This window comes from Sphaeramia orbicularis, chromosome 11 (genome assembly GCF_902148855.1).
Source record: "Sphaeramia orbicularis chromosome 11, fSphaOr1.1, whole genome shotgun sequence".
Classification (NCBI taxonomy): Eukaryota; Metazoa; Chordata; class Actinopteri; order Kurtiformes; family Apogonidae; genus Sphaeramia; species Sphaeramia orbicularis.
The window spans coordinates 22,332,698-22,358,559 of record NC_043967.1 but is presented as its reverse complement, the minus strand read 5'-3'; the positions used below and the strand labels follow the sequence as shown (position 1 = coordinate 22,358,559).

The window sequence follows — 25,862 nt, the reverse complement described above, 5'->3', positions numbered from 1 at the left end:
GCAAATAACAAAACACGCAAACACAAGTCCAAAGAAAAACACCATATAAAGCAACAGCTCTGACTTTCTGGATCCAGATAGCGTGCCTACTAATATGGCGGTGTAAACAACAATCACATGACCAGTGACGTCAGCTGCAAGTCCTCAATTGGATGACCCGCTCTACCTCCTGAGGCATGGCCGCCCCATACAGGGGTTGGACAAAATAATGGAAACACCTTAAAAAATCAACAAAATATAATTTAATATGGTGTAGGTCCGCCTTTTGCGGCAATTACAGCCTCAATTCTCCGAGGTATTGATTCATACAACTTGTGAATTGTTTCCAAAGGAATTTTAAGCCATTCTTCAGTTAGAATACCCTCCAACTCTTTTAGAGACGATGGCTGTGGAAATCGACGTCTTACTTGAATCTCTAAAACTGACCATAAATGCTCAATAATGTTGAGGTCTGGGGACTGTGCCGGCCATACGAGATGCTCAACTTCATTAGAATGTTCCTCATGCCATTCTTTAACAATTCTAGCTGTATGGATTGGGGCATTATCATCTTGAGGTGAAGGTGTTTCCCATTATTTTGTCCAACCCCTGTATAATGTAGGCTATAGGTGTTAGAAAACTCATCCCCCCACCCCCGAGGATGAAATTCATTCAGCAGAAGTAGGGATGCCCCCCCCGCAACAAATCACACCCTTTTTACACATAATAATGTTAGGATGGAATTTTAGAGCAGTAGCCATAAACTCTATATGCATCACATCAGCTGCAAGCCGGTAACTATGTTTGACTGCATTGTCCCTGTCAAATAAATAAATAAATAAATAACTATGTCTTGCTAATCAGAAGAAAATCTAACACAAAACATTCAGTCACTGTTTGTGATTGTCTGCACAAAGACATTTCCTCTTTCTCTCAAACTACAAGAATTTTGCTCGCACAGTCGACATACTAAGAATCTGCTTTGTTATTTGCCTCGGCCTCTTTGATTCTAGAAAAATTTACAATGTCAAATGCTTAAAGGCTTCATGTACAACCCAGCAAGGCAGCAGGATTCAGACAATGAATGCAGAAGTGCACTACACTGCTGCATGATACTACAGTTTTACTGATGCTGAATTTCTGTGGTCGTCTGGGTAGGAGCTGGACATTAGAAGTGGATTAGATGAGGGACTGAGCTAATGCCTTACCAGTTTTCACATCAATTGCAATCAGAGCAATCAAACTAGAGCAGGACAGACAGTACTTTAAAATTTCATCTAGCGAGGACCGACAATGGCAATCAAACCAGAGCTCAACTTACATTACTCAGGATGATCAGCGCCCGAGTTCCTTCCGTGACATGATCTGGTTTGATTGTGTTGTTGTGTTTTGATACAGGAAAATGAAAGAGGCAATCCTTGTGTTGTTGCTGTCTTTAATAGCAAGTAGATAGGGCTGAATCATTTCTAATCAGTCACACTGATTAGAAAGACATGTATGCGCATAAAAATTTAATTTGATTGAATCCTCAGAGGTCAAAGGCAAAACATTCATTTTCCTTTTTTTTTTTTTTTTTTTTGCCATGGCAGTCATCTCAGTTATCTTGTAAATCAAAATGTCTTGAGATGGTTTTTCTGCTTCTTATGCATATATTGTCTATACATGTACCGACACTGATGTGGACAAGAGAAGAGAAGGTAGGACAATACTGTAAGAAAGAGCAGAGGCGTGCTAAAGATAGAAAAGCCAGAAGTAGGAATGTCTGAGTTGTGGCAAGTCTAATAGACCTGCTGACATTGAGCTCAGGTGTTATCTCCATCTCACCCTCTCTCTCTCAGCTGGCCAGCAGAGAATTGAAATGACAAGATGACATTTTCATTCTGTGGAATCTGTGGTGCTTTTTTTCTCCAACGCCATGGTTCGATTACATTTTGGCTGTACAGATCCCATGCTATGCCATGCTTGTGCACCTGCTCTGTAAAAACCGTTTCACATTCTCTGACAAACAAATTCCTGGATTAAAATATCTAAAAACAGCTAGTCATCTTAGTTGACTTCTGTCTTTACATTCAATCAATCAATCACTCAATTTATTACAGAATTATTACAAACAGTTAAAATTGACAATCTATTTACAAGATGCAGTCCTCAGCTTATAAACGGGGGCCCTTAAACATATGATAAGAGACACAATTTACATTATTATCTTAAATAAATTCAAATGTTCTAAGTAACTACAAACATATTTCAAATATTTGCCTGTCTATCTAATGACGTTTCATTTCAATTCCTTTTCCTGAGTCCTATTATAGTCAGCATATTCCAATATTCTCAGATAATTTAATAGTCAGACATGGGGCTTTATCCACATAAATAAAGAGTTTACATGACATGTATATCAGCCATGCAGGGTTTAGGGTCAGGCGCATTCTTGAAGTAGCTCTGTTTATTAACATTTACATGTTTTGTTTTGGTTCATTAGGCTGTATAGGGTTACACTAAGCATAAAGCGGCAACAGTTTTTGCTTAAGACATGTTTTAAATATATTAAAAAAAGGAAATTTTTTTCATAGCGTTTTCAATCTCATTCCAGACCTCCGGACCCCTACATGCTACACTAAAGTTGGTACATTACCAAATGTAAATATGGGTGAAATACTGAGTTGCAATTATTATATTATCATTGAACATGTTTTTACACTTTTCTTCACAATTGCAGAAAAACATGCTAAAACTCAAGCAGGTTTAACCCATAAAGACCCAAACATCCACTGGTAAACAAAAGCATCTACTGATCTGAAATGTTTAACACCTGTTGATCCACTAATTCTATCAATACATGTAAATAATTGATGTAAAATACAGTTTTTCATCTTTTCATAGTCATCAGATATGACCCATTTGGACGTTCAAAGGCTCTGTAGTGAAGGTGGAAACACTGTCATCTTCTACAACATTGATTCACCAGTAAAACCCCTGGAGTTGGATCAAAGACTTGGTTTATGTTCAGTTAATGATAGATTTTACTGAAAAAGTTGCTTTTTCTGCAGTTTTTTCTGTTTTTGATACAATAACCCTCAACTTTACTTTGGGGCTTTAATGAACATCTACATGATCAGTGAATTAAATATAAGAAAATACATGATTTTCACTGGAAAATAAATAATATATGATGATAAATCATTTAAGAAAGGTTAAATCTAGAGAAAAAAAAAAAAAACAACATTCTGGAACTGCTGCAGAAATACCACTGGGTCTTTATGGGTTAATGTACTGATTATGTTGATGTTTGTTGAAGCTCAGATTAAAATTGAAGGTTATTAAATTCAAAACAGAGGGAACTGAAGAAAAAAAAAAAGTTTTTTCTGCAAAATACATCATCAACTGAACATAAAATAAGTTTCTCCATCCACTGTCATTGATCCAACTCCATGAGTCTTACTGGTGAATCAATGCTGTAGAAGATGACAGTGTTTGCATGTCAACTACGGAGCCTCTGTACATCCAAATGGGTCATATGTGATTCCATGGAAATGATGACAAACTGTATTTTAATTATATGCATAAAAAAATAATGATATATTCTGCTGAAAAAGTCACTTTTTCTTCAGTTTTCTCTGAGTTATCATTAACATTTAAATTAAATATGGGAAAATACATGATTTGCAGAGACAGATGCAAAGTATAGAGAATAATATTATAATAAATAGAGATATCACTTAAGAAATGTTAAATAGAGAGAAAAAAAATATTTGGGAACTGCCATAAAAGTAGCACTGGGTCTTTATGAGTTAATTGCACCAGACATTTTCAATCCTGACAGACTCTAAAGAAGCAAACCAAAAAAAATATATATATATATATTTTAATGTTGTGTTCTGTACCACTGCCTCAGCAAAATTAATTGTATTGGGAGTTCAGGAGCCAGGCTGGGAGTTCACAGAGTTATACTAATTCCTTGCTGTCTTAAGTCATAATTTCCTTCAGGAGTAAAACAACATGTTACACAAACTTTACAGGTTACAATGGAGACTAAGCAGTTATTTTAGTGCGGATAGACACTGAACAATCCTTATAGATGTACATAAATACACAAAAATGGCAAGCAGAAGTAACGTTGACAACCCATAATGCAACAGACTGTATTTACACTGGTACTTGGGCATTTAAAATTAATTGTATTAAGAAAGACATTATCTGTACAACAAATCTGAAATGACAGTCAAGATAACTATTCAATAACAATTCATACCAAACAGAACTGTGACTACTGCGGTTGTCAGTTGCTTGCAATTACCACAATAGCCCTACGTGATCCATTGTAGTGTAAAAATTGACAGACACTGGTTGCAGAAATCATTGCTTTGTCTTATGTTCAATTTACAAACAATTACATGAAATTCACTAAAGTCAATACTAAAGGCTCAAACTCTATTGAAACTGCATTTGGTGATCATTTCATCATTTTCAGCCCTTCTTTACCTACCTCTCTTAGCATTGGACACAGGAAGTACAGGATACACACTGGAAAGTCAGACTTTCAAAGGTGTAACAATGAACATTCCATGAAAATTGAAAAAAAAAAAAAAAAAAAGCATCATCACTGTGAAGAAACAGTATTCATGAGTAAATGTGACAGTTTACCCGAGCACAGATGAAACTCCATGACATACCTGAGCCTGTGATTCCAGGTTCACCCGGACAGGAAGCGGTGTTGTTGCACATGCGCGTCTCCCGCAGAGCGCCACTGCACAGCGTCCCGTAAGGAGAGGAAACGCACGATCGTGTCCTCACTTGCCAGCCTTGTCCGCATGTGAGGGAACACACACTCCATTGTGACCACTCTTCTGCCGCTGGGTCTCCTGAATGATCACAACAAAAACACAAGACAAGAGAAATAATACATATTAGTGACATAACAGACCATGTGACTTCTTTTGAAAAGGCTTGTCTGTTGTTGTGGTTTTTATGAAGCACGACGGGCAGGAAAGAAAGTATAGGCTGGATCTACTAAGGTCCCAATTTGTGTGTACCTAAATTTCCGGACCAAGGTTATTATCGTTAATGAAAACTAAGGAAATGACGAAAACTAATGAAATGACGAAAACTTGAATTGAAAAAACTTTTTTGTTAACTGAAATAAATAAAAATAGGACCAATGGCCCTGTAGCTTACCGGCCAAATTAAAAGCTTTGGGAAATGTATCCAGATGCCATTTATTATCACCCAGTTATGTGTGTTTATTATATTACAGAAATAGCCCATGTTTTGGTCATATTCCAATCAGATCTGTAAAAAATTCAAATTCCAACTTGATATCATTGATACTTACTGATTTATTGGATCAATCCACTTCCTATCTCTTATAATGGGGAAATTTTTCAAAGTCACACTAAATCCAGAATCAGATCTGGATTGAAATAATTTCAATACCTTGTGTTGACATTATCATACAGAAGCTGTATACCAAGTTTGAAGTCAATCAGAACTGGAGTTTCAGAGAAAAAGACGATTGAATTTTTTTCCCCGTAAGAGCCCATGTTAAATTTTCTGTAAGTTCCCAGATCCAGAAGAAGATCCTGATCAGGATGTGGACATTATGTTTTGGTCATCTCCCCATCAGGGCTGGACTGTAGAAATTTACACTGGATATCATTTATATTTACTGAGTTATTGCATCGATCCACTTCCTATCTCTTATAATGGGGAAATTTTTCGAAGTCGCACCAAATCTAGAATCAGATCCGGATCCAAATAATTTCACTAACTTTTGTTGATATGATCATAAAGAAGCTGTATACCAAGTTTGAAGTCAATCGGAATTGTAGTTTCGGAGAAGACGATTGAAAGTTTTGTAACGGACGACAGATGACGACAAACGACGCCGCCGGACGCCGCATGACGACAATAGCTTACAGCCTGTCGGCCGGTAAGCTAAAAACTATAATTTAAAAGGAAAAAATGCTAACTACGCTAACTAACTGAAACTGTATTGTGTGCTTACAAAACTAACTAAAATGTATAAAAACAATGATAAAATTCCCTTTGTTTTTGTCTTTGTCAATGTTGGATTGATATAAAATCGATTTATTTTGCTGTAGCAATTTTAGCTGGTGGCATCGTACGGCACTTCACTGTCATTTCTCATCACTTGTGGTATAGAGTCGTTTTCTCGTCCCCACTCTACCGGCAACATGGAGACTAAATTTGGGAGAAAGCAGCAGAGTCCTATATGGGATTTATGTGAATACAAAGGCAAGGAAGATAAAAGATATGAAAAAACTACAACTAAGCATTTAGAAAAAAAATAAAAACTAGCAAACCTGCTCTAAAAACTAATTAAAACTACCTGAACTAGAGAAAAAAAAGTCAAAACTAAATAAAACTAAACTTTAATGAAAAATCCAAAACTATTCTATCCTTGTTCCGGACTATAAGCTGTAAGCTGTATCACCGTAAATCAAACGCACTCACACTAAATTCTTCAGTCATTTTGCACATCATGCACACACCCTCATCATGGAAAACACACAAAGAAATGCATATGAGGCAGCCTTCAAGTTAAAGGTGATCGATCCGGCTGTCGAAGAAGGAAATAGAGCTGCTGCACGTAAGCTTGGCATCAATGAATCGATGGTGAGACGTTGGAGATGGCAGTGTGCGGTTTATATTCAGGTGTGCTCAATAGTCTGGAAATTACAGCACTAATTTGCATGTGCAATCTAGAATTTTGCGTGAGGGGTTGAACCGCGGTTTTACAAAGATAGCTTGTGCCAATGACAACAGGTGCAAAGTCTTGGGGACCGCCCTATTTAAAGGAGGATTTTGCGTGCGCTACTGGTTGTCGTCATGGAGACAATATGCTGGAAAAACTGCTCTGGGATACAGCAACACTAATGGCAACAGTGACTGGAAAGATCCAGACGCACGGAAATGTCACAGTATTGCATGACTCCTCCTTGTGACTGGCCCCAAATCATCCCCTAGTTCAGGGAGTCAAACTCATTTTAGTTCAGGGGCCACATTCAGCTAAATTAGACCTGAAGTGGGCCGAACCAGTAAAATTAGAATATAATAATACATAAATAATATCAACTCCACACTTTTCTCTATGTTTTAGAGTGAAAAGAGTAAAATTACATTATGAAAATGTTTGTATCTACTAACTATCCTTTCAAACATTGTGAATAATATGAACAAATTGAAAAAAAAAGTGTAATTTTTACAATATTATGCTTTAGTTTATCATTTACACAAGTGTATTATAACTTACAGATCTACAAATACACAAGATATTTAATAACAGGCAGAATCTTGTTAAAATTTTACTTCTCTTAAGACATTTCAGGTTGTTCATATTTGTTCAGGTTATTCAGATTTTTGCAAAATTATACTTTGTTTTAGGGTAAATACATGAAAATATTTACATTTACAAAGAGAAACATTTGGAGTTGTCATTATTTCTATGTTATTATGATAGTATTCTACTGGTCCTGCCCACTTGACATTGAATTGTTCTGAATGTGGAACCAGAAATAAAAGGATTGTTAATATCTTAGTGTAATTTTGCATTTCACAAATTCATCCCAAGGGCCTGACTGGACCCTTTGGTGGGCTGGATTTGGCCCCCGGGCCGCATGTTTGACACCTGTGCCCTAGTTCACTTAGAAGTTCTAAAATGGTTTTACTGGGCAGCGGCGCCAGATTCATTTTAGAGGTGGAGGGGCATGGGGGGTTGTTGGATTGAATGACTGTCAGGCACATATAATTTTGTCACACTGTAGCCTAATGTCGGTGCGCATTTTTAATCACAATCATCAGATCAAGTGGAAAACTCTCAATTATTTTTTCTTCCATCATTCCAAAAATGTTCACACGTGGGTGAAAAATGCATTCTCTGCATCTCGTCTCATTGTTTCGATGTCTCCTTCTTGTGACAATAACCACAGCCATGTGTGTGCAATTACGCATACAAACCATTTGCACTTCCTTTTGAAATGTGTTAAATATAGACACAGTTTCTATGAGCAAAATTGCTTTTGGGTTTGATAAATCACTTTGCATGTGTTAAATTAATATATTTATATTATATATATTATATATAATATAATATAATATAATATAATATAATATAATATAATATTATATTATATTATATTATATTATATTAATATATTTTCTCCTCCATCACACGCACAATTGTGTGGAAATGCTCCATATTCATTACGACAAATGTACAGGGTGGGGAAGCAAAATTTACAATGAACATTTAGTTGTTTTTTCTCAGCAGGCACTACGTCAATTGTTTTGAAACCAAACATATATTGATGTCATAATCATACCTAACACTATTATCCATACCTTTTCAGAAACTTTTGCCCATATGAGTAATCAGGAAAGCAAACATCAAAGAGTGTGTGATTTGCTGAATGCACTCGTCACACCAAGGGAGATTTCAAAAATAGTTGGAGTGTCCATAAAGACTGTTTATAATGTAAAGAAGAGAATGACTATGAGCAAAACTATTACGAGAAAGTCTGGAAGATACTATTAAAGAAGAATGGGAGAAGTTGTCACCCGAATATTTGAGGAACACTTGCGCAAGTTTCAGGAAGCGTGTGAAGGCAGTTATTGAGAAAGAAGGAGGACACATAGAATAAAAACATTTTCTATTATGTCAATTTTCTTGTGGCAAATAAATTCTCCTGACTTTCAATAAACTAACTGGTCATACACTGTCTTTCAATCCCTGCCTCAAAATATTGTAAATTTTGCTTCCCCATCCTGTACTAACTGGATGCAGATGTGCTATTTTGGGCCTTTGAAAGATGCAAAGATGCAACCCTTAGTGTGCACTGTCAATAAATCCGTTTGTCATTTTTATTTATTTTTTTTTGTATAAAAATGTATGCAAACTCATTATACATGTTTTTACACAGATCCGGCCCTATATGCGCTCATCTCCACATGTAGAAAAAAAAAAACAACTTTCTGTTGTAGTTTATGGCTCTGTTCCGACATTTTATGGGTTCTTCTATTAAAACCTGGCTCGTTAGTTTTGGTGTAATCGGAGTCTGTGTGTCACAGAGAGTGACACACAGACAAATAAATGCGAGGGATCACATTGCGTCTGCCCTCAATAATGTGGGATATAACCTTAGACAATGAATATTTGGCTGAATTTCTTTTTTTTTTTTTTTTTGTCTGTCCAGTAACTCAAACACTTTATGTTTATGTTTATGTTTACGCATTTGGCAGACGCTTTTTTCCAAAGCGACTTACAGGGGAAAACCAATTAAATCACTCAATCAATCAAATTTTATTTATATAGCGCCAGATCACAAGAAAGTTATCTCTTGACATTTTATATATAGAGTTGGTCAAAACCAGACTCTAAGTCAATTTACAGAAACCCAACAGAATCCTCCAGGAGCAAACACTTGTGACTGGTGACAGTGGTGAGGAAAAACTTCCCTTTAACAGAAGAAACCTGGAGCAGACCCAGACTCCTGAAGGATGGCCGTCTGCCTTGACCAGTTGGGGTTAAAGAGAGAGAGTAGAGAAGGGGAAAAAGAGAGAGCGATAGAGATAGGGACTGGGGGAGAGGGGGAGAAGGGGGGAGTAGGGGGAGACACATGGAGGCGGTTGAGGATAAGTGAGTGGTGATGATGAGGGCAGGGAAGAGGCCGGACCACCGCAGCAGGTCCAGAGATAATCGTGAAAGAATCTGTGATAATCCTGGGAAAAACCTTATTAGAATATTTAAAATGGAATGTTTGAAAGTGCTAGGACAGGAGGTGCTCTCGGAAGAGCTGGGTCTTCAGGAGCTTCTTGAAGATAGGCAGGGATGACTCTGTTCTTGTAGCACTTGGTAGAGCGTTCCACCAACATGGAACGACCCATGAAAAGAGCCTGGATTGTCTTGTACAAGGTCTGGGGACCACCAGACTACGTTCCCCAGACGAGCGGAGTGGTCGTGGGGCGACATAAGCTTTTATTAGTGCACCTAAGTAGACAGGAGCAGACCCACGGAGAATTTTGTAGGCTAGGATTAAAGATTTGAATTTGATGCGGGCAGCTATGGGTAGCCAGTGTAACTCAATGAGTAAGGGGGTGACATGTGCCCTTTTAGGCTGATTGAAGACCAGACGCGCTGCTGCATTCTGGACCATCTGTAGTGGTTTGACAACACAAGCTGGGAGGCCCGTTAGAAGAGCATTGCAGTAGTCAAGACGGGAGATAACCATAGTCCATAGTCCATAGTCATAGCACCAGGAGCTGGGTGGCCTGTTCGGTTAGGTATGGCCTGATCTTTCTTAGGTTGAACAGAGTGAAACGGCATGATCGGGTGACAGAGGCAACGTGATCCGTGAAGGTCAACTGATTATCAATCATGACTCCCAAGTTACGTACTACACTGGTAGGAGCCAGAGGTATGGAGTCAATAGTGATGGAGATGTCCAGCTGTATGGTTGGCTTAGCTGGGAAGACCAGCAGTTCAGTTTTGGACAGGTTCAGCTGAAGGTGATGGGCTTTCATCCATGCAGATATGTCAGAGAGACAATCTGAGATCCGCACTGAGACTGTGGAGTCATCAGGTGGGAATGACAGATAGAGCTGGGTATCATCAGCATAGCAATGATATGAGAAGCCGTGTGAGTGGATGATCTGACCGAGTGAGGTGGTGTATATGGCAAAAAGGACCACAACTTTACTGTGGAAAAAAACAAACTTTTATTACTCAGTGATTTATCATGAAGCCACAATTCATAGTTCCATTAAAACGATATAAAAAATGTTTAATGTGTGACCAAATCTACTGGGGTGTTCATTGTTGTTCTTGTTTCATATTGCACATTAACACCAGTATTAATGTGGGTATTATTTGTCTTAAGATATTTTACTGAACTTAATTTTACTTAATTTAATTTAAAATTCCTTCACCAAAAGAAAACACAATCTTTCTGTTATGATCAGTGACATACACTGACATAAAAAAAGAATGGCTTTTAGTATTTATCATAATATAACAATATAATAACACATCAAATAATAACAATAGGTTTATGATGTTTTGGATTCATATTACTGGCACATTCATGTGTTGCATTTCAGATATATTCATATTTTGGGTAAAACAAATGAAACAAGCTCTGATTCTTTCTAAAAGCATCAATATTTACTTTATTGATTCCTTTAATGACTGAATCTCTGGGCTATCAATGGGTAAAATAACAATCTGCCTGATAGCTGATATAGAGGTTATTTTCAGTTTATTATTACTTATTTATTTACTCATTTATTTTTTATGTCTTATCTTCTCCATTTTCTGCCAAGGAAACCATCAATAAATAAATCAGCAGTTTCTTGGGTTTTTTTCCTTTATAATGAGATAAACAAGGGATTATAAATAAGATTTTTTTTTTTTTTTTAAAGATACACCTATTTCCACTGGCTTTTAATACAAGTGTGTGACTTTGATTTGTTTTATCTTCGGGTTGTGTTTTATATGCTGTTTATCCTATTACTGTGTATTTGTTTTTATCAGTTACAGGGCAGACAGGGCAGACAGTCTGTATTGTTTTTGGTTCCTTTTGTTACCTCCGCCAAGGAGGTTATGTTTTTGCCGGCGTTGGTTTGCCTGTTTGTCTGTGTGCAAGATAATTCAAAAAGTTATGGACGGATTTGGATGAAAATTTCAGGAAATGTTGATACTGGCACAAGGAACAAATTATTAAATTTTGGTGGTGATCGGGGGTGGGAGGGCCATGGGGGCCCACTGATCTGCCTTGGCGGAGGTCTGCGCTCTCCGAATGCTTTTCTAGTTTGTTTATTTGTTAAAACTCTAGCAGCAAAACTAATGGTTGAATTCATACCAAATTTGGATTGTAGATTGCCAGTGACCCAGAATAGATCTACTTACATTTTGGGAAGAGTAGGTCAAAGTTTAATTTTTTAATGAATCTTTAAAATCTTCTTTTTTTCATTTACTTATAATGAGCGACATTTCAAATGTCTGTAGCAGCAAAATTATTGGTTGAATTCATACCAAATTTGGTTCATAGATTGCCAGTGATGCAGAATAAATGTCATTACATTTTGGGAAAAATAGTTCAAAGTTAAATTTTTTACGAATTTTTTAAATGTTATTTTTTCTCCCAATTACTTATAATGGGCGAAATTTCATGTCTGTAAAACATCAATTTTGTTACAATTTACTTCAAACTTGGCACATATATAGAGGAAATTCATATGCTGACATCAGCACATACATAGACATGATGACATCAGCTGGATCGATGGCAAAATAAGCTACAATACATGCGAGGGGCGGGGTTTGTTGTGCCTGGCACCACTTGCTTTAGTATATCTTGCATTTGTATCTACAATTTTGTACAGCACTTCGAGCACTTGCCGTTCTGTTAAATATGTTATATAAACAAACTTAACCTCAACCTTGACTTAGATGACAGATGATCTTTGTAGTTGTAAATGCACAGATTGCATTCTTTAGACTGGCAGAGTCACATGGTACACACAGGCAGAATAACATAGAACTGAACCACACACATCAGTCTGTGGAGCGTAGCCATTGTCATTCATGTCTGATCCAGCTGTTTGGGTCAGTATCGGTCCTCTATCCAATACCAGTATCATCCCTAGTGCTTACAACAGACAAATATTTACTGAAGGTTTAGAAAACTATTAGAGATTTGCATATGTGATGTTTGAAGCACATTTTCATTTCACATAATTTCCACATGTCCTGTTCTACGCAAAACCCAGCATATGGCATTCTTGTATATGAGACACATATGAGGGATTTGCTTTCATTATCAATACATTGAAGCTCTTTAATTTAATTAAAACTCTGGTAAATATTCATGAGAGATGAAGTAAAGTTAATGTGATATTCAAAGATTAAATACTCAAAGAGCATTTACACAGATGATCTGTAATAAATGCTAAAAGGGTATGATCAAAAGGGTTTCCATGCAAATATGCACATACGATCATGCACGAGTGTATCTGTGTGATTCTGATGCGTTTTCCACGGTGTGTGAAAACTCTTGTATTGTTTCCTCTGAGTTTACGCCCTTGAAAGAGAAAACTCCAAGTGACGTCACTCTACATCTGGGCTTGTAAATTGTTTATGAGGGCCGTGTCCTTTGATGGAGGCGTCATCACATGGCAAAGAAGGAAATCAAATTAATTGCATGTCCGTTAATCGCATTACATCTTCATTAACATGCTGTGAGTCAAAGCTTAAGCTCATCACACATGCCTGGAGGAGCGAAAGAATGGGGAGAAGGAAAGAGGGGAGAGAAGAAGGAGAAAAAAAATACAGAAGGAGAATGAAAAGAGAGAGCCAGGGGTTTCCCTCGTGGTAGGGACTCCCTCCTCCACACGGTGTGAGCGGTGAATATGGAAACACATATGTGCACACATACGCGCAGGAGCTCAAATTGCTATATGACCTATTATAGTTGGCAGTACCAGCCAACATGTAGCATCATTATGTATAAGCACAGTTCTATATATATGTACATGTGACACTGCCATGGCATTATCTTTAATGCATTAGAGCATTAATAATTGAATCTCTCCATTCTATATGCGATTAATTATATAAGAGTTGAAAATCAGACATATAAGTTCAAATTCACACATGCCATTAGTCAATTATCAGAGCTGCTCAAGGTTACTAAAGCCTCCAAAGGTAAATGCTCAATATTTTTTTAATGACACTCCTTATTTGAAAGGCTAATTCAGCATACATGTTTCATGGCTGGGGTCACGTCCATACACCTACTGTACTCACCTGTTTGTGCCTGAAACACACCTGGCTGATCAGCTGATCGTGGTCTCTGCGTTTTCACTTTCAGGTCATCATCGTATGGATCTGAAACAAACAGATGAAATAAATATTCATGATTATTTTTGTTATTTTTCCTCCTGTCTCACTGACTAGACAGCGAGAATCCTTTCCTATGTTTTTAATTGTTTGAAGACCTCGACCAAATCTTGAACTTGAAAAATTGTTGGTGGCCTAAACCAGAGCCATTGGTATATGACAGACTCCCGCTGTAAAAAATGGCAGACAAAATATGCGCCTACTTCCAGGTTCTGGAGGGGCTGGTAGTTCCTACATTGTGTGTAAGGCTGTTGGAACTCATTCATTTCTATTGCAGCTGATCTAGCAATGCCAGTGCTAAGTTAATAAGATATCGTCATCTTTCAAATTTTTGAGTGTATTTCCTGTATTAGTGACATTTATGTTGTAAATTCTGTTTTCTTTGGTATGTGTTAGCGTTTGTATAAATTTATATCTTAAACAACTGTTATGTTGGATTTTCAGCTGTAGACCTATGGTTTACTAGCTTGACCTGCCCAGCTGTTGAGATTTAACCACTATAACAACAAATTATGGAGTTTTTAAGATAAGGTAACATTAGTACAAATGTTGTTATCAGTGGGTTTTATTTTAGTCGTTTTGCTAAACCTGGTGGTGTTTGGTTCAGTTTGTCAGCTGAGGTCATGTGATCATTAGGAGGAGAGTTGGTGTAGAGATGAGCTCTGATAAATAAAAGTTCATTAAAGTTATTTTTCATGAGTTAAAGAAGGAGAAACTTCTGTCACTTGGTGTTTGTAAGATCCGACTCATCCTATAAGAATTCTGTTGAGTTTTGAGTTTGCTAATGTTGAGTTTTTAATGAGTATATAGTATAATAGTATTTATTGTTATCACCTGTTTTTTAAACCTGTTTTCATCATGGTGTGTGCTGCTGACCTCTTGGCCAGGTCACCCTTGTAAAAGATTGATTGATTGATTGATTGAAATGTTTATTTCGAACATGTAGACAGTGAAATCAAAACAAAACCAACCAACAAAACATCAGTAATGATACATAAAAGGTTGATAAGTAAACAAAAGAAAAAAGAAAATAAATAAAATAAAAATAAATGAAATTTAACATGCTCAAAAAGGAGTAGGAGGAAGTAAAAACTTATATACTCCTTTCCCCAATCTCTATTCCTTATGATCTCTATATAGCAATTAATATTTTATATGAATATCAATGTAATAATAATAATAATAATAATAATAATAATAATAATAATAATAATAATAATAACACATCCTTATTTCTATATAAGAGAGATCTCGACTTCAATGGGACTTCATCTGGTTAAATAAAGTTTTTTTTGTAACAAATCACCAATTCATGGTTATTATTAAGCAAATTCATATGTGAAAGTTAGTGACAATGTGAGAGGCAAAAGATTAAGTTACAGGCAAACAATTTTATTTACTGTATTAAGTTGCGTACATTAAAGTACTGTTAGAAAGTTGATGTAGTAAGTCCTCAGCATCAGCCACTTTTACTTTCAGAGAAGTCAAAAAGCCAGTTTCAGTAGACATACAAAACACGACTCTGGCAAAACAAAAATACAAACGCCTACATTTCCTTGGCTTGCTTCTTGTAGCAAAATATATGAAAAAAAAAACAAAAAACAGGCTGATACATTTCAGCACACATCGTGCTAAAGAAGATAACATAGTGTCAAGTATGCAGTGTAATCTCTAGAAAAATCAGAAAAGAGGATGTCAATTCTGACTAGCTCGTTAGAGGGAAAACAGAAAATGTCAACAAAAAATACATACTGTGATAGGAGTTTATGAATTTAGCATGGCTCCTAAATAAGTGAAAAGGTTTTGGAATATTTAACAGTATGTAAAGATTGAACTGAACTGAGCACCTATAATACATTCAAAAGAAATGACAACCTGAGAACACCATACAATATTTTTAAGTCTGTTTTTTTTTATCGGTTTGATAAAAACATACACAGGGATGTACAGATTCTGTTCCATTCTGCACAAAGGGATTTGCAGGCTTAGTTTCAGCATCATAAGACTTAATCAACTCCCTGAGCGAGGGGAACTATCTTTGATTTAGCCGATCTTTTTCACTTGAGTACATCTCACCCATGGGATATTTTACAATGGTTTCATTTACACAAAGTAACAGAGACATACAGACTATCCAAGGTAAATTATCCACATGAAACATAATTGTGCATGTTCATGTGCATTAGATTACAAACTGCAAAAATGACTGACACTGAAATTTCCTCATATTAGCTTCTGCCAAGGAAATGACCTAAGAAAAGCAGACATGCACATGCAGCACATCCTCTCACACTTCCCAACACCAGCACACACACACACACACGCACGCACGCACGCACACACACACACACACACACACACACACACATGCACAAATGCCTCAGAAGTGCGCCAAGGCTCTGTCATGATTGCTCAAACGCCCATTGCTACCAGCCCTCTAATTTGGCCTGTTATAGAAACAAGTCTCTGTCACAGAAAAAGATGTTTGTTTTACTCAGTCCCCCAGTCTTTCATTCACACTGACTAACTCTCCCTCTCATTCCCTTGTTTGTGTGTTGTTCTCAGCAGGGCCACTTGTGCTTAAAGGCCAAAACACCATATTTTAACAAAGGAACAGTGGGGATTTGATGATCTCTACTGCGATCCTGACCAGTGTGAAAGGTGTAACTGGTGTAAACATGCATGTGGGGGGTTTGTCATAGTTTGTTTTCGAACAAATTTATTTTAGTAAATGGTGTGACAGTGAAAATTACATGAATGAATAAAAAAATAGACTATTTCACCTTGCTACGTAAATGCATAAATTTAGGTCAAAATACAGTCGTGGAAAAAATTATTAGACCATCAAAATTTCATCAAAAACAATGGTAACTCCTGTGTGTATCATGTGACTAAAACAGACAAAAAAGAAAACATGGGATGCCTAAAAGCACTGTTTTTGTCAGTACAATCCAATACATTGGAGAAAAAAAAATCAAAATCCAAGTGTATTTTTCTCATTTCTAGTCAAAATATCTCATCACACTTACAGTAAGACATAATCACCTAAAGAGTAACTTTTCAGTGAAATATAAGAACTTATTTTTTTAGAAAATAGATCTTGAAAATCTTATTTCAAGAAATCTTACCAAGATAATTTTCACTTGTTCCATTGGCAGATTTTTTTTGCTTGAATTTAGCAAAAAAACAAAAAAATTAAAATCTTGAATTAACCCTTTCATGCACGAATTATGAGAACCTTAATCAAAATTTTTTCCTAAGTGTTTTTATTCCTCTTTAGGCATGAAAAAAACAATGTGATTGAAAATTTTCTTCTGAAAAATAAATAAATAAAATAAAAATAATAATTAAAAAAAAAAAATAAAAAAATAAAAATAATAATGAAAAAAAAATTCTCATGAACCTATTTTTCATGAAGTTGCAAAAATGTCCACTCAACTGGACACCATGTGCTTAATTTTTGATGCACAGAAACATGTATTTACTGATAAATTGTGTGAAAACTATGGGGAGGAGTTATGATTCTGGGGGTTTATGCTCAGGAGAGATCTACATAATGTTACCAATTCATGTCAGAAAAGATATGTAGTGTCTTAAAACTTTAATAAAGATATGTGTAAAAAAAAAAAAAAAAAAACAAACAAAAAAACCCCCGAAAAGAACATGAATACACAGGAGAACGGCTGTAGAATAGCTGTCCACCGTAGTGACCAGTATGCATGAAAGGGTTAATAATAGAAAAAAAAAAAAAAAAATCTGCCATTGGAACAAATGAAAATAATCTTGGTGAGATTTATTGAAATAAGATTTTCAAGATCTATCGTCTAAAAATAAGTTCTTATATCTCACTGAAAAGTTACTCTTTAGGTGATTATGTCTTATTTTAAGTGTGATGAGATATTTTGACTAGAAATAAGAAAAATACACTTGGTAAGATTTTGATTTTTGCAGTGTAGCTATTGATGTAAGAACTTAAGTGATTATGGTTATTATCAAGAAAACATAGAAAATGACTAGATATCAGCTTCTAAATTAAACTCTTATGAGCCATTTATGTTATTATCATTATAATTGTCAAAACAAATGTCCCTTTAGTTGTACCAGGCATTAAAATGAACAAGAAATTGAAGAAAAAAAGGGTGTGCAACAACATCTACAACTTCTATAATACTTAACACACATAAACACACAGACCAGCTCATCATCAGCTGTTTTATTTTTCTGTTATTTTTGACTGATCAGTATCACCTAATCACTTCCCTTCTCAAACACTTGACACTCATTTCCAACCACTACAGCAGATAATAATGCAAAAACCTCATCTAACTGTGTAAAGCCACAAGCTGTTGACCTCCTCTGCTACTTTTGCTCCCTATCTTCTCTGTCTAATTTCATTTCATTCTATTGTGGTGAAACAGGTGCTTCAACACTGGCGCCATAGCAACGCTTTGACTAGCAGAGCTGCTTGTTCATCCCTGCATCCATCAACACACCTGAGTGTAATACATGAACACTGAATGACAGGCTGGTCTGCTGTCTAAAATGACAACATAGAAACCATGGAGGAAAATAAATGAATATGAAACATAAATGTATCTAAGTTCATTTTCTATAAAATAATGTGCATTAAAATCATCTGTCCTGACTCTTCTTGTGCACCCTGAAAATATGGAAAGAGACAAATAATATTTCGATCCCATCTGGAATTCCTAAGTCTATAAAGTCAAAGTTTGTAAAAGAAAAAGCAGAATAATAGTAGTAGTGTGTGTGAAGTGGCTCAGTGGACTGCATCTATCATAGAACACAGGGGTTCCCAAAGTGGGGTACACATACCCCCATGGGTACTTGGAAGAAGCCCAGGGGGGACTTAAAATTTAAAAAAATAAATAAATAAAAAAAATAAAAAATTAAATAAGTCATCATGTACTGAATACAAAATAAATAATGAGAATTAATGCTGAAATATAAAACACAATAAATACATTCATATAATAGTTTTATTGTCAATCATCTTGTTTAAGCTTTGGTAACATTTTAAGAACATTTCTATTTTATATTATTCAAAACTAGTTTATTTAAGTAGCTAAGTATATATTTTTTGTTGATGAAAGGTTCATTTAATTATTATGTTGTCATCTGGGTTTGTCTGTTTGTGTATTTGTTTGTCTGTTTAGCAAGATAACTCAAAAAGTTATGGAAGGATTTTTATGACATTTTCAGGAAATATTGATACTGGCCAAGGTTCTAATAGTTTTGGATTTTTCATTATAGTTTAGCTTTATTTAGTTTTGACTTTTTTTTTCTCTAATTCAGTTCGTTTTAATTTGTTTTTAGAGCAGGTTTACTAGTTTTTATTAGTTTTCATTTTTTTCTAAATGCTTAGTTTTTTTTTTTTTTTATATCTTTTTATTCATATAAATCCCAGACAGGACTCTGCAGCTTTCTCCCAACTTTAGTCTCCATGTTTCCAGGTAGATTGGGGACCAGAAGATGACTCTAAACCACAAGTGTCGGACCGTGAAGTGCCGTATGGTGCTGCTCGCTAAAACTGCTAGAGCAAAATAAATCACTTTCGTATCAATCTGACATTGACAAAAACGAAGTGAATTTTATCCATAATTTTTATACGTTTTAGTTAGTTTTGTAAGCACACAATACAGTTTCAGTTAGTTATTGTTTTTTCTTTTAATTATAGTTTTTATTTATTATTTATTATTATTTATTATTATCATTAACGAAAGTGTTTTTTCAGTTCTAGTTTTCGTCATTTTGTTAGTTTTTGTTAACGCTAATAACCTTGATACTGGCACAAGGGAAAAAAAGATTACATTTTGGTGGTGATCCAGGGGGGGCTGACCTGCCTTGGCGGAGGTCTGGGCTCCCCGAGTACTTTTCTAGTTAATAACAATTTATTTATGTTTCTGATCAGTGAAAGAGATTTTGCACACAAAATTTGCTTTAATTTAAAAAAATATATATATTACAGTTAAATATACGTTGTTTGTTTACAAAGTTTTGAAAATATAAACAGACACCTTTGGCACCGGAACAAATTTTGCCCAATTTTTTTCGATCAAAAATGCTGAAGCGACATTGGCTGTTCTTATGTCTGTCAAAACACGGACGAATGAATTCTATCGAAACTGTACCGAGCATGTCTCACATTTCTATCGAGGAAAAGTTATTTTGCGATATCCTGTAAACGGTTATGGTTTTATAGTCCAGCCCTGTTCCTGAGCACAATGTGGTATAAATTGTGGGTGAATATTCCAGCTGACACAGAGGTCAGTGAAAGAGGATGAAATATTCATGTTTTGTATAAAATATCCAGTAAGGCGTACCAGTGGTGTCATCTCTTTATTTCCCCCTCTCCCTTCCTCTCTGTTTGTCCGTAGGTCTACAGCAGTGAAGAGGATTTAGATGGACACAGGGAAGAGTCCAGCACAATCGAAAGGAAAGATCAATATGGATAAACCCCTGAGAGCACTGACCTTTATAAACCCCACTATATTGTTTAATGTTCTGGACTGCACTTTAATGGACACATCATCACACACTTCATCAAATCGCTTTGCCCTCTCTCTGCACTACTTTTTCACCCATTTCAGCCGTTTTTTCATCTCTACGGAACCCATTTTCATCTCTAGCTAGCGGTATCACTTCCAATTGTGGATGGGGTCGATGACTGGTTGGGAGGATGGGGGTGGGTTGAGGGGGTGGATATTCTACTTTATTTTGGTAGAGGTGATGCTTTGGTGTCATCTGTGAAGTTAAGTCTGTGAATCAAACAGATCACCCTGTTTTGACCTGAACCTGAAAATAAATGCAAACTGAAAAAAAAAAAAAAAAAAAAAAAAAAAAAAAATACTCGGCATCAGTGAAACTTTACTTTTTTGGTGTTGTTTTTACAAATACTTATTTGAGCAATGATTTATGGCTGAATTAACTGTAACAGCTCAATGCATGTTGATGACCACTGACTTGATACCTTTTTTTTTTTTTTTTTTTTTACTTTATTTATAGGACATTTTGAACATTTTAGACAGAGTGTCACACAGCATGAGGTACAAAAATATAGAACAAACATCGACTGCCACACCTGAAAGCCAACCCCCCCCCTCACCCATCACCCACCACCCAAAGCCAACCCAAACAAAAGACAAGGAAATAGTTAAGGAAAACAATTCAACCAAAAGTAAAAAAAAAAAAAAAAAACGCTAAAAAAGGAAAAAAAAAAGTGTATACAAATACCCATATGTATACACACATATACACATAAATACATATTAATTAAAACTGAAAAAAATAATATTAAATAAAATAAATAGCAAAAACTAAATAAATAAGTACACATATGAATCCTCCAACTCTGAGGAAAGGTCCGACTTGAGACCATTTTAACCTCCGCTGTATGCAGTCATGTGATTGGCTGAAAACTGGATAAGGTGATTTTCCTCATTGGTCAATGCTGATCCTGTACTAATGATCCTGAGACTGATATTGTCAATGAAATGCCACCAAAAGTGAAGAATAACAATACCTCAAGAATGACACCATGCTAAAATGATCCACAATGGGTCCTCAATGACCACCCAGGATAATGCACCCCCCCCCCCCCCCCCCCCCCACTGCTCAGGTCACTACGGCCTTCCTGGAGCGACACAACATTGACGTTCTGCCATGACCAGCCTTTTCGCCTGATCTGTCACCCATTGATCATCAGACACACTCCTAGTCCAACAAATCGCCAGCAGTTGGTGACGGCCTTGCAGCAGGAGTGGCAGAACATCCCCCCGGACAATATCAGGTGTCGGGTGCACTCAATGAGAAGGTGTTGTACAGGTCGTACCAGATATGGACTGCTGTGATTTTCAATTTAGAATAGTTTTCTTTTCAACTAGGGATGTAAACAATTAATTGACTGTCAATTAATTGTCGATAAGAATTTGCTTGATTAAATTACAATAACTGTCAGTTAATTTCCCTTTTCCACTGCGGTATTTGTGGTGTCGACAGTAGGGGGGCGCCACTGCCTAAACTAGGCTTCATCGCTGAGGTTGAATATCGGGGGGAGTCACCCTGTCCACCTGTCCACACCTGTCTGAAGGCTGCCGGCTTGTATGTGCTGCGACGCTGCGACTGGGATAGCTGGTCATCGAACCGGATCGTGGCGTTGATGAGTTAGAATGGCTTTAGGGACATGGTGGAGCAAAACACTTTTTATCTCACATTGCCTATTTGTGAGAGCGGTACATGCCTGCTGACAGGAGGAGGTCCAAATACGTGCACACATGCAGGGTCGGTATCAGTCCGGTCCCTGCAGAATTTCTTTACTTCTACTTAGGGATGGGAATCGAGAACCGGTTCTCAAAAAAGAACCGGTTCCCAGTAGCTCAATTCCTTGGAATCGTTTGCCTTCCGGCTTAACAATTCTGCTTATCGATTCTGCCTTCGTTGTGCATGCGCGATGACGTCACACGTACGCTGCATTGTTTTGGTCAGAATGTAGCCAACATGGTGTTGAAGCAGAAACAGTCTTAAAAGATGACACCAGGTCCACTTACTTGGAACACTTGCAAAGCTTCCATGTCTTCAAAAGGGTGGAATCCCTCCAATATCCTCTAACATTTGTCCACAGCATGTGACTCATTTACAGGAATGTCATGTATTTGATACTCAGCGGCCCTTGTGAATGTAGCAGCACAGTGAACGCCAGGTCAGTTCCAGTTCCGGTGTGGGCAGCAAACGTCATAACTCCTCAAATACAAGTTTCCGAAAGTAAGAAGGGAAAGGAAATGTGGTGCACAACAATGGGAGACGAGCCGAGCGGAACCGGTTCCACGTAGTAGAAATGCGGCAATAGAGGAATTAGTAAAGCGTCTTTAGTTTCACTTTCACTACCCCCCCACCCCCACCCCAACTGGCTCGGCGTCATCTGTTATTATTATTTGTACATACTGTACATGTTATATTTTCTGTGCAGAGATGGAAATAAAAAAGGCAGTTAATGCAAACACACCCGTTTGTACTCTTTTATTCCCTCACCCAATGAGAATCGATAAGGAATCGGCTCGATAAGCAATATCGATAATGGAATCGGAATCGTTAAATTCTTAACAATTCCCATCCCTACTTCTACTCCATAAATGTGATTGCCTGTACTGTATCCAATGGTACAATAAATCAGTCATTAAGGAATATGACATGCTTTTTTCATGAAGTATATAAACAACATTTAGCTTTTATTCTTATAGACCCTATTGAAAGAGAAATGCAGCAGAAATTCAGAAGTCACTGCTTTTAATTAATTAATCGTTAACCATTCGACAAGGTCAACCGACTAATAATTAACTAGAAAAGTACTGGGAGAGCGCAGACCTCCGCCAAGACAGATCAGTCCCCCACCCCCACCCCCTGATCAACACCAAAATTTAATCATTTGTTCCTTGTGCCAGTATCAACATTTCCTGAAAATTTCATCCAAATCCTTCCATAACTTTTTGAGTTATCTTGCTAACAGACAAACAAACAGACAAACCCTGATGAAAACATAACCTCCTTGGTGGAGGTAATGAATTAATCGATTATTTGCATCCCTATTTTCAACAAATTTATTGGCCTTGATTGATGCAATATATACACAACATTCATTAAATTTCATGTTAAGAAATATACCGCCAATACATCAAAGCAGAGTCGATTTGAAATGTAATAATTAAGCTCCCACAATAAAAAAAAAAAAAAAAAAATGAAGTGTAAAGTTTTCATTGATGCCGAGTGTATATTATTCTAACACATCTTATAAAATGTAATTAAAGGAGAATACATGATGTTGCAAGAACTGACCTAACGCTGAAGAAAACAGACCTCTCACTGTGTTCAAAGATGGAAAGTTGGAGATAAAAAGGATCTTTACGGGTAGCCAGTGCTTCTGCTTCGTTACTATGAATCCTTGCTGTTATTTCAGCCACTCGTGACTGATTTGTCTTGGGTAATACACCTACCATTAATAAAACATTAAAGGGAATAGGTTTTGTTTTTCTGCTTTTTAAGGAGCGAGTGCCGCTTTCAAGAAGGCACATTCTGACTCAGCCTTGACTCTGACTAAACACTTGGACTTCATAGTTGTTTTTACGGCACAAACCTGTTCAGATCCAAGGGTTATGACTTATGGAGATCATTTGTAAGCCTCTTTCTTGGTGCCTTTCTTTCTCTCATGCTTTTTTTTACAAGGTGTCCTTTTATTCCTTCACTGTTTTATATGTGAAGTTGTTTTCTATGGGAAGCTATTCGTTACTGCCATTTTGACCAGGAGTCACTAGAAGAAGACTTACTGTATCTCAATAGAGGCTTCCTGCCTAAATAAATGGAGAAATAAAAGTAGATCATGACTTTTTTATGCCGGCCTAACTGACTTTTGCCACTACTTTATCACTGAAGAGAAAGCATTGAATAAGAATGTAAACAGTTACAAGATATTTAACTGGTAAAACGCAGTATAAAAATAGAAAAAAAAAGGAAAATGGAAAAAAAAAAATGATACCACTTTGTTGAGGCCTTGGGTTAGTATTACACCATCACCTTGTATTATTCCCATCTATTACTGCATTTTGTAAAGACATTTCTTTGACATATTTCTATTTTTATTTCCATAGTATCAACCCACATACAAACTCTAAATCATGATCCATTTTCCTCCTTTTGTTATTTGGTGCTTTACTATAAAATTCAGATTTAGATTGGCCTGGGTAGAGCTGAATGTAAACAGTTACAAGATATTTAACTGATAAAACGCAGTATTTGTATTAAAAAAAAAAAGAAAAAAAAAAAGAAAATGGAAAAAAAAAATTAATAATGCCACCTGTTGAGGCCTTGGGTTAGCAGTACACCATCACCTTGTATTTCCATCTATTACTGCACTTTCTAAAGACATTTCTTTGACATATTTGACATATTTCTATTTTTCTTTCCACAGTATCAACCCACATACAAACTATAAATCATGATCCATTTTCCTCCTTTTGTTATTTAGTGTTTTGCTATGAAATTTAGCTTTATATTGGCCTGAGTAGAACTGAATGTAAACGTGTAAATGTGTGTGTGTATAAAAAGGAAAATGGTAAAAAAAAAAAAAAAAATGAATGCCACCTGTTGAGGCCTTGGGTTAGTAGTACACCATCACCTTGTATTTCCAAGTAATACTGCACTTTCTAAAGACATTTCTTTGACACATTTCTATTTTTCTTTCTACAGTATCAACCCACATACAAACTATAAATCATGATCCATTTTCCTCCTTTTGTTATTTGTTGCTTTACTATGAAATTCAGCTTTTGATTGGCCTGGGTAGAGCTGCTAACTGTTCAGGCATCATCTATTTAGCCAAACTCAAGTATAAACCATGCGGTGTTTACTACAACTGCTGGTAACATTTATTGCATCTTAGAAACAGCCCTAAATATTTGCTAGCAAAACACTGCACCACCGTGTCACCCGAAAAAAAAAAAAAAAAATCACATATCCTTACAAGCCTTAAAAATACTGTGCAGGCATGGATCATACTGCTTATAAAATATTTCACAAATTCGTGCAAGATTGATGGAAAAGGTGAAAGCCATCTTTTACATTTTAATTTCTCTTTTTTTCCCGTCCTCTCACATATGCTTCTTCCTCATCACCTGTATTGCTGTGTCACCTACACATGGCAGAGACTGACTGGATTTTATTTATTTATTTATTTATTTATTTGTTTGTTTATTTATTCAGCTCAAAACAAAACTAAAGAAGAAATCAAATATGTGTATTACTACTAGGGATGTAACGATATGAAAATTTCATATCACGGTTATTGTGACCAAAATTATCATGGTTATCATTATTATGGCGGTATTGTTGAAATTGTACTCAAAATGTTCGAAAAGTACTGATAAACACTGAAATAATTTAACCAAGTTGCATTTTGCCAAAA

General features: G+C 36.2%; 1 protein-coding gene across 4 annotated transcripts in view; it reads right to left on the bottom strand.

Moving 5' to 3' along the window:
* Positions 1 to 25,862, bottom strand: part of adgrb2 (adhesion G protein-coupled receptor B2) — a 448,357-nt gene that overhangs the window by 198,421 nt on the left and 224,074 nt on the right. For all 4 annotated transcript variants that reach the window (XM_030146710.1, XM_030146711.1, XM_030146712.1 and 1 more), the window contains exons 3-4: positions 13,802 to 13,882; positions 4,653 to 4,841 (exon numbers count right to left, since the gene is read on the bottom strand). In XM_030146710.1, the coding sequence (XP_030002570.1) occupies positions 4,653 to 4,841; positions 13,802 to 13,882 (270 nt within the window). The remainder of the gene's footprint in view (positions 1 to 4,652; positions 4,842 to 13,801; positions 13,883 to 25,862) is intronic.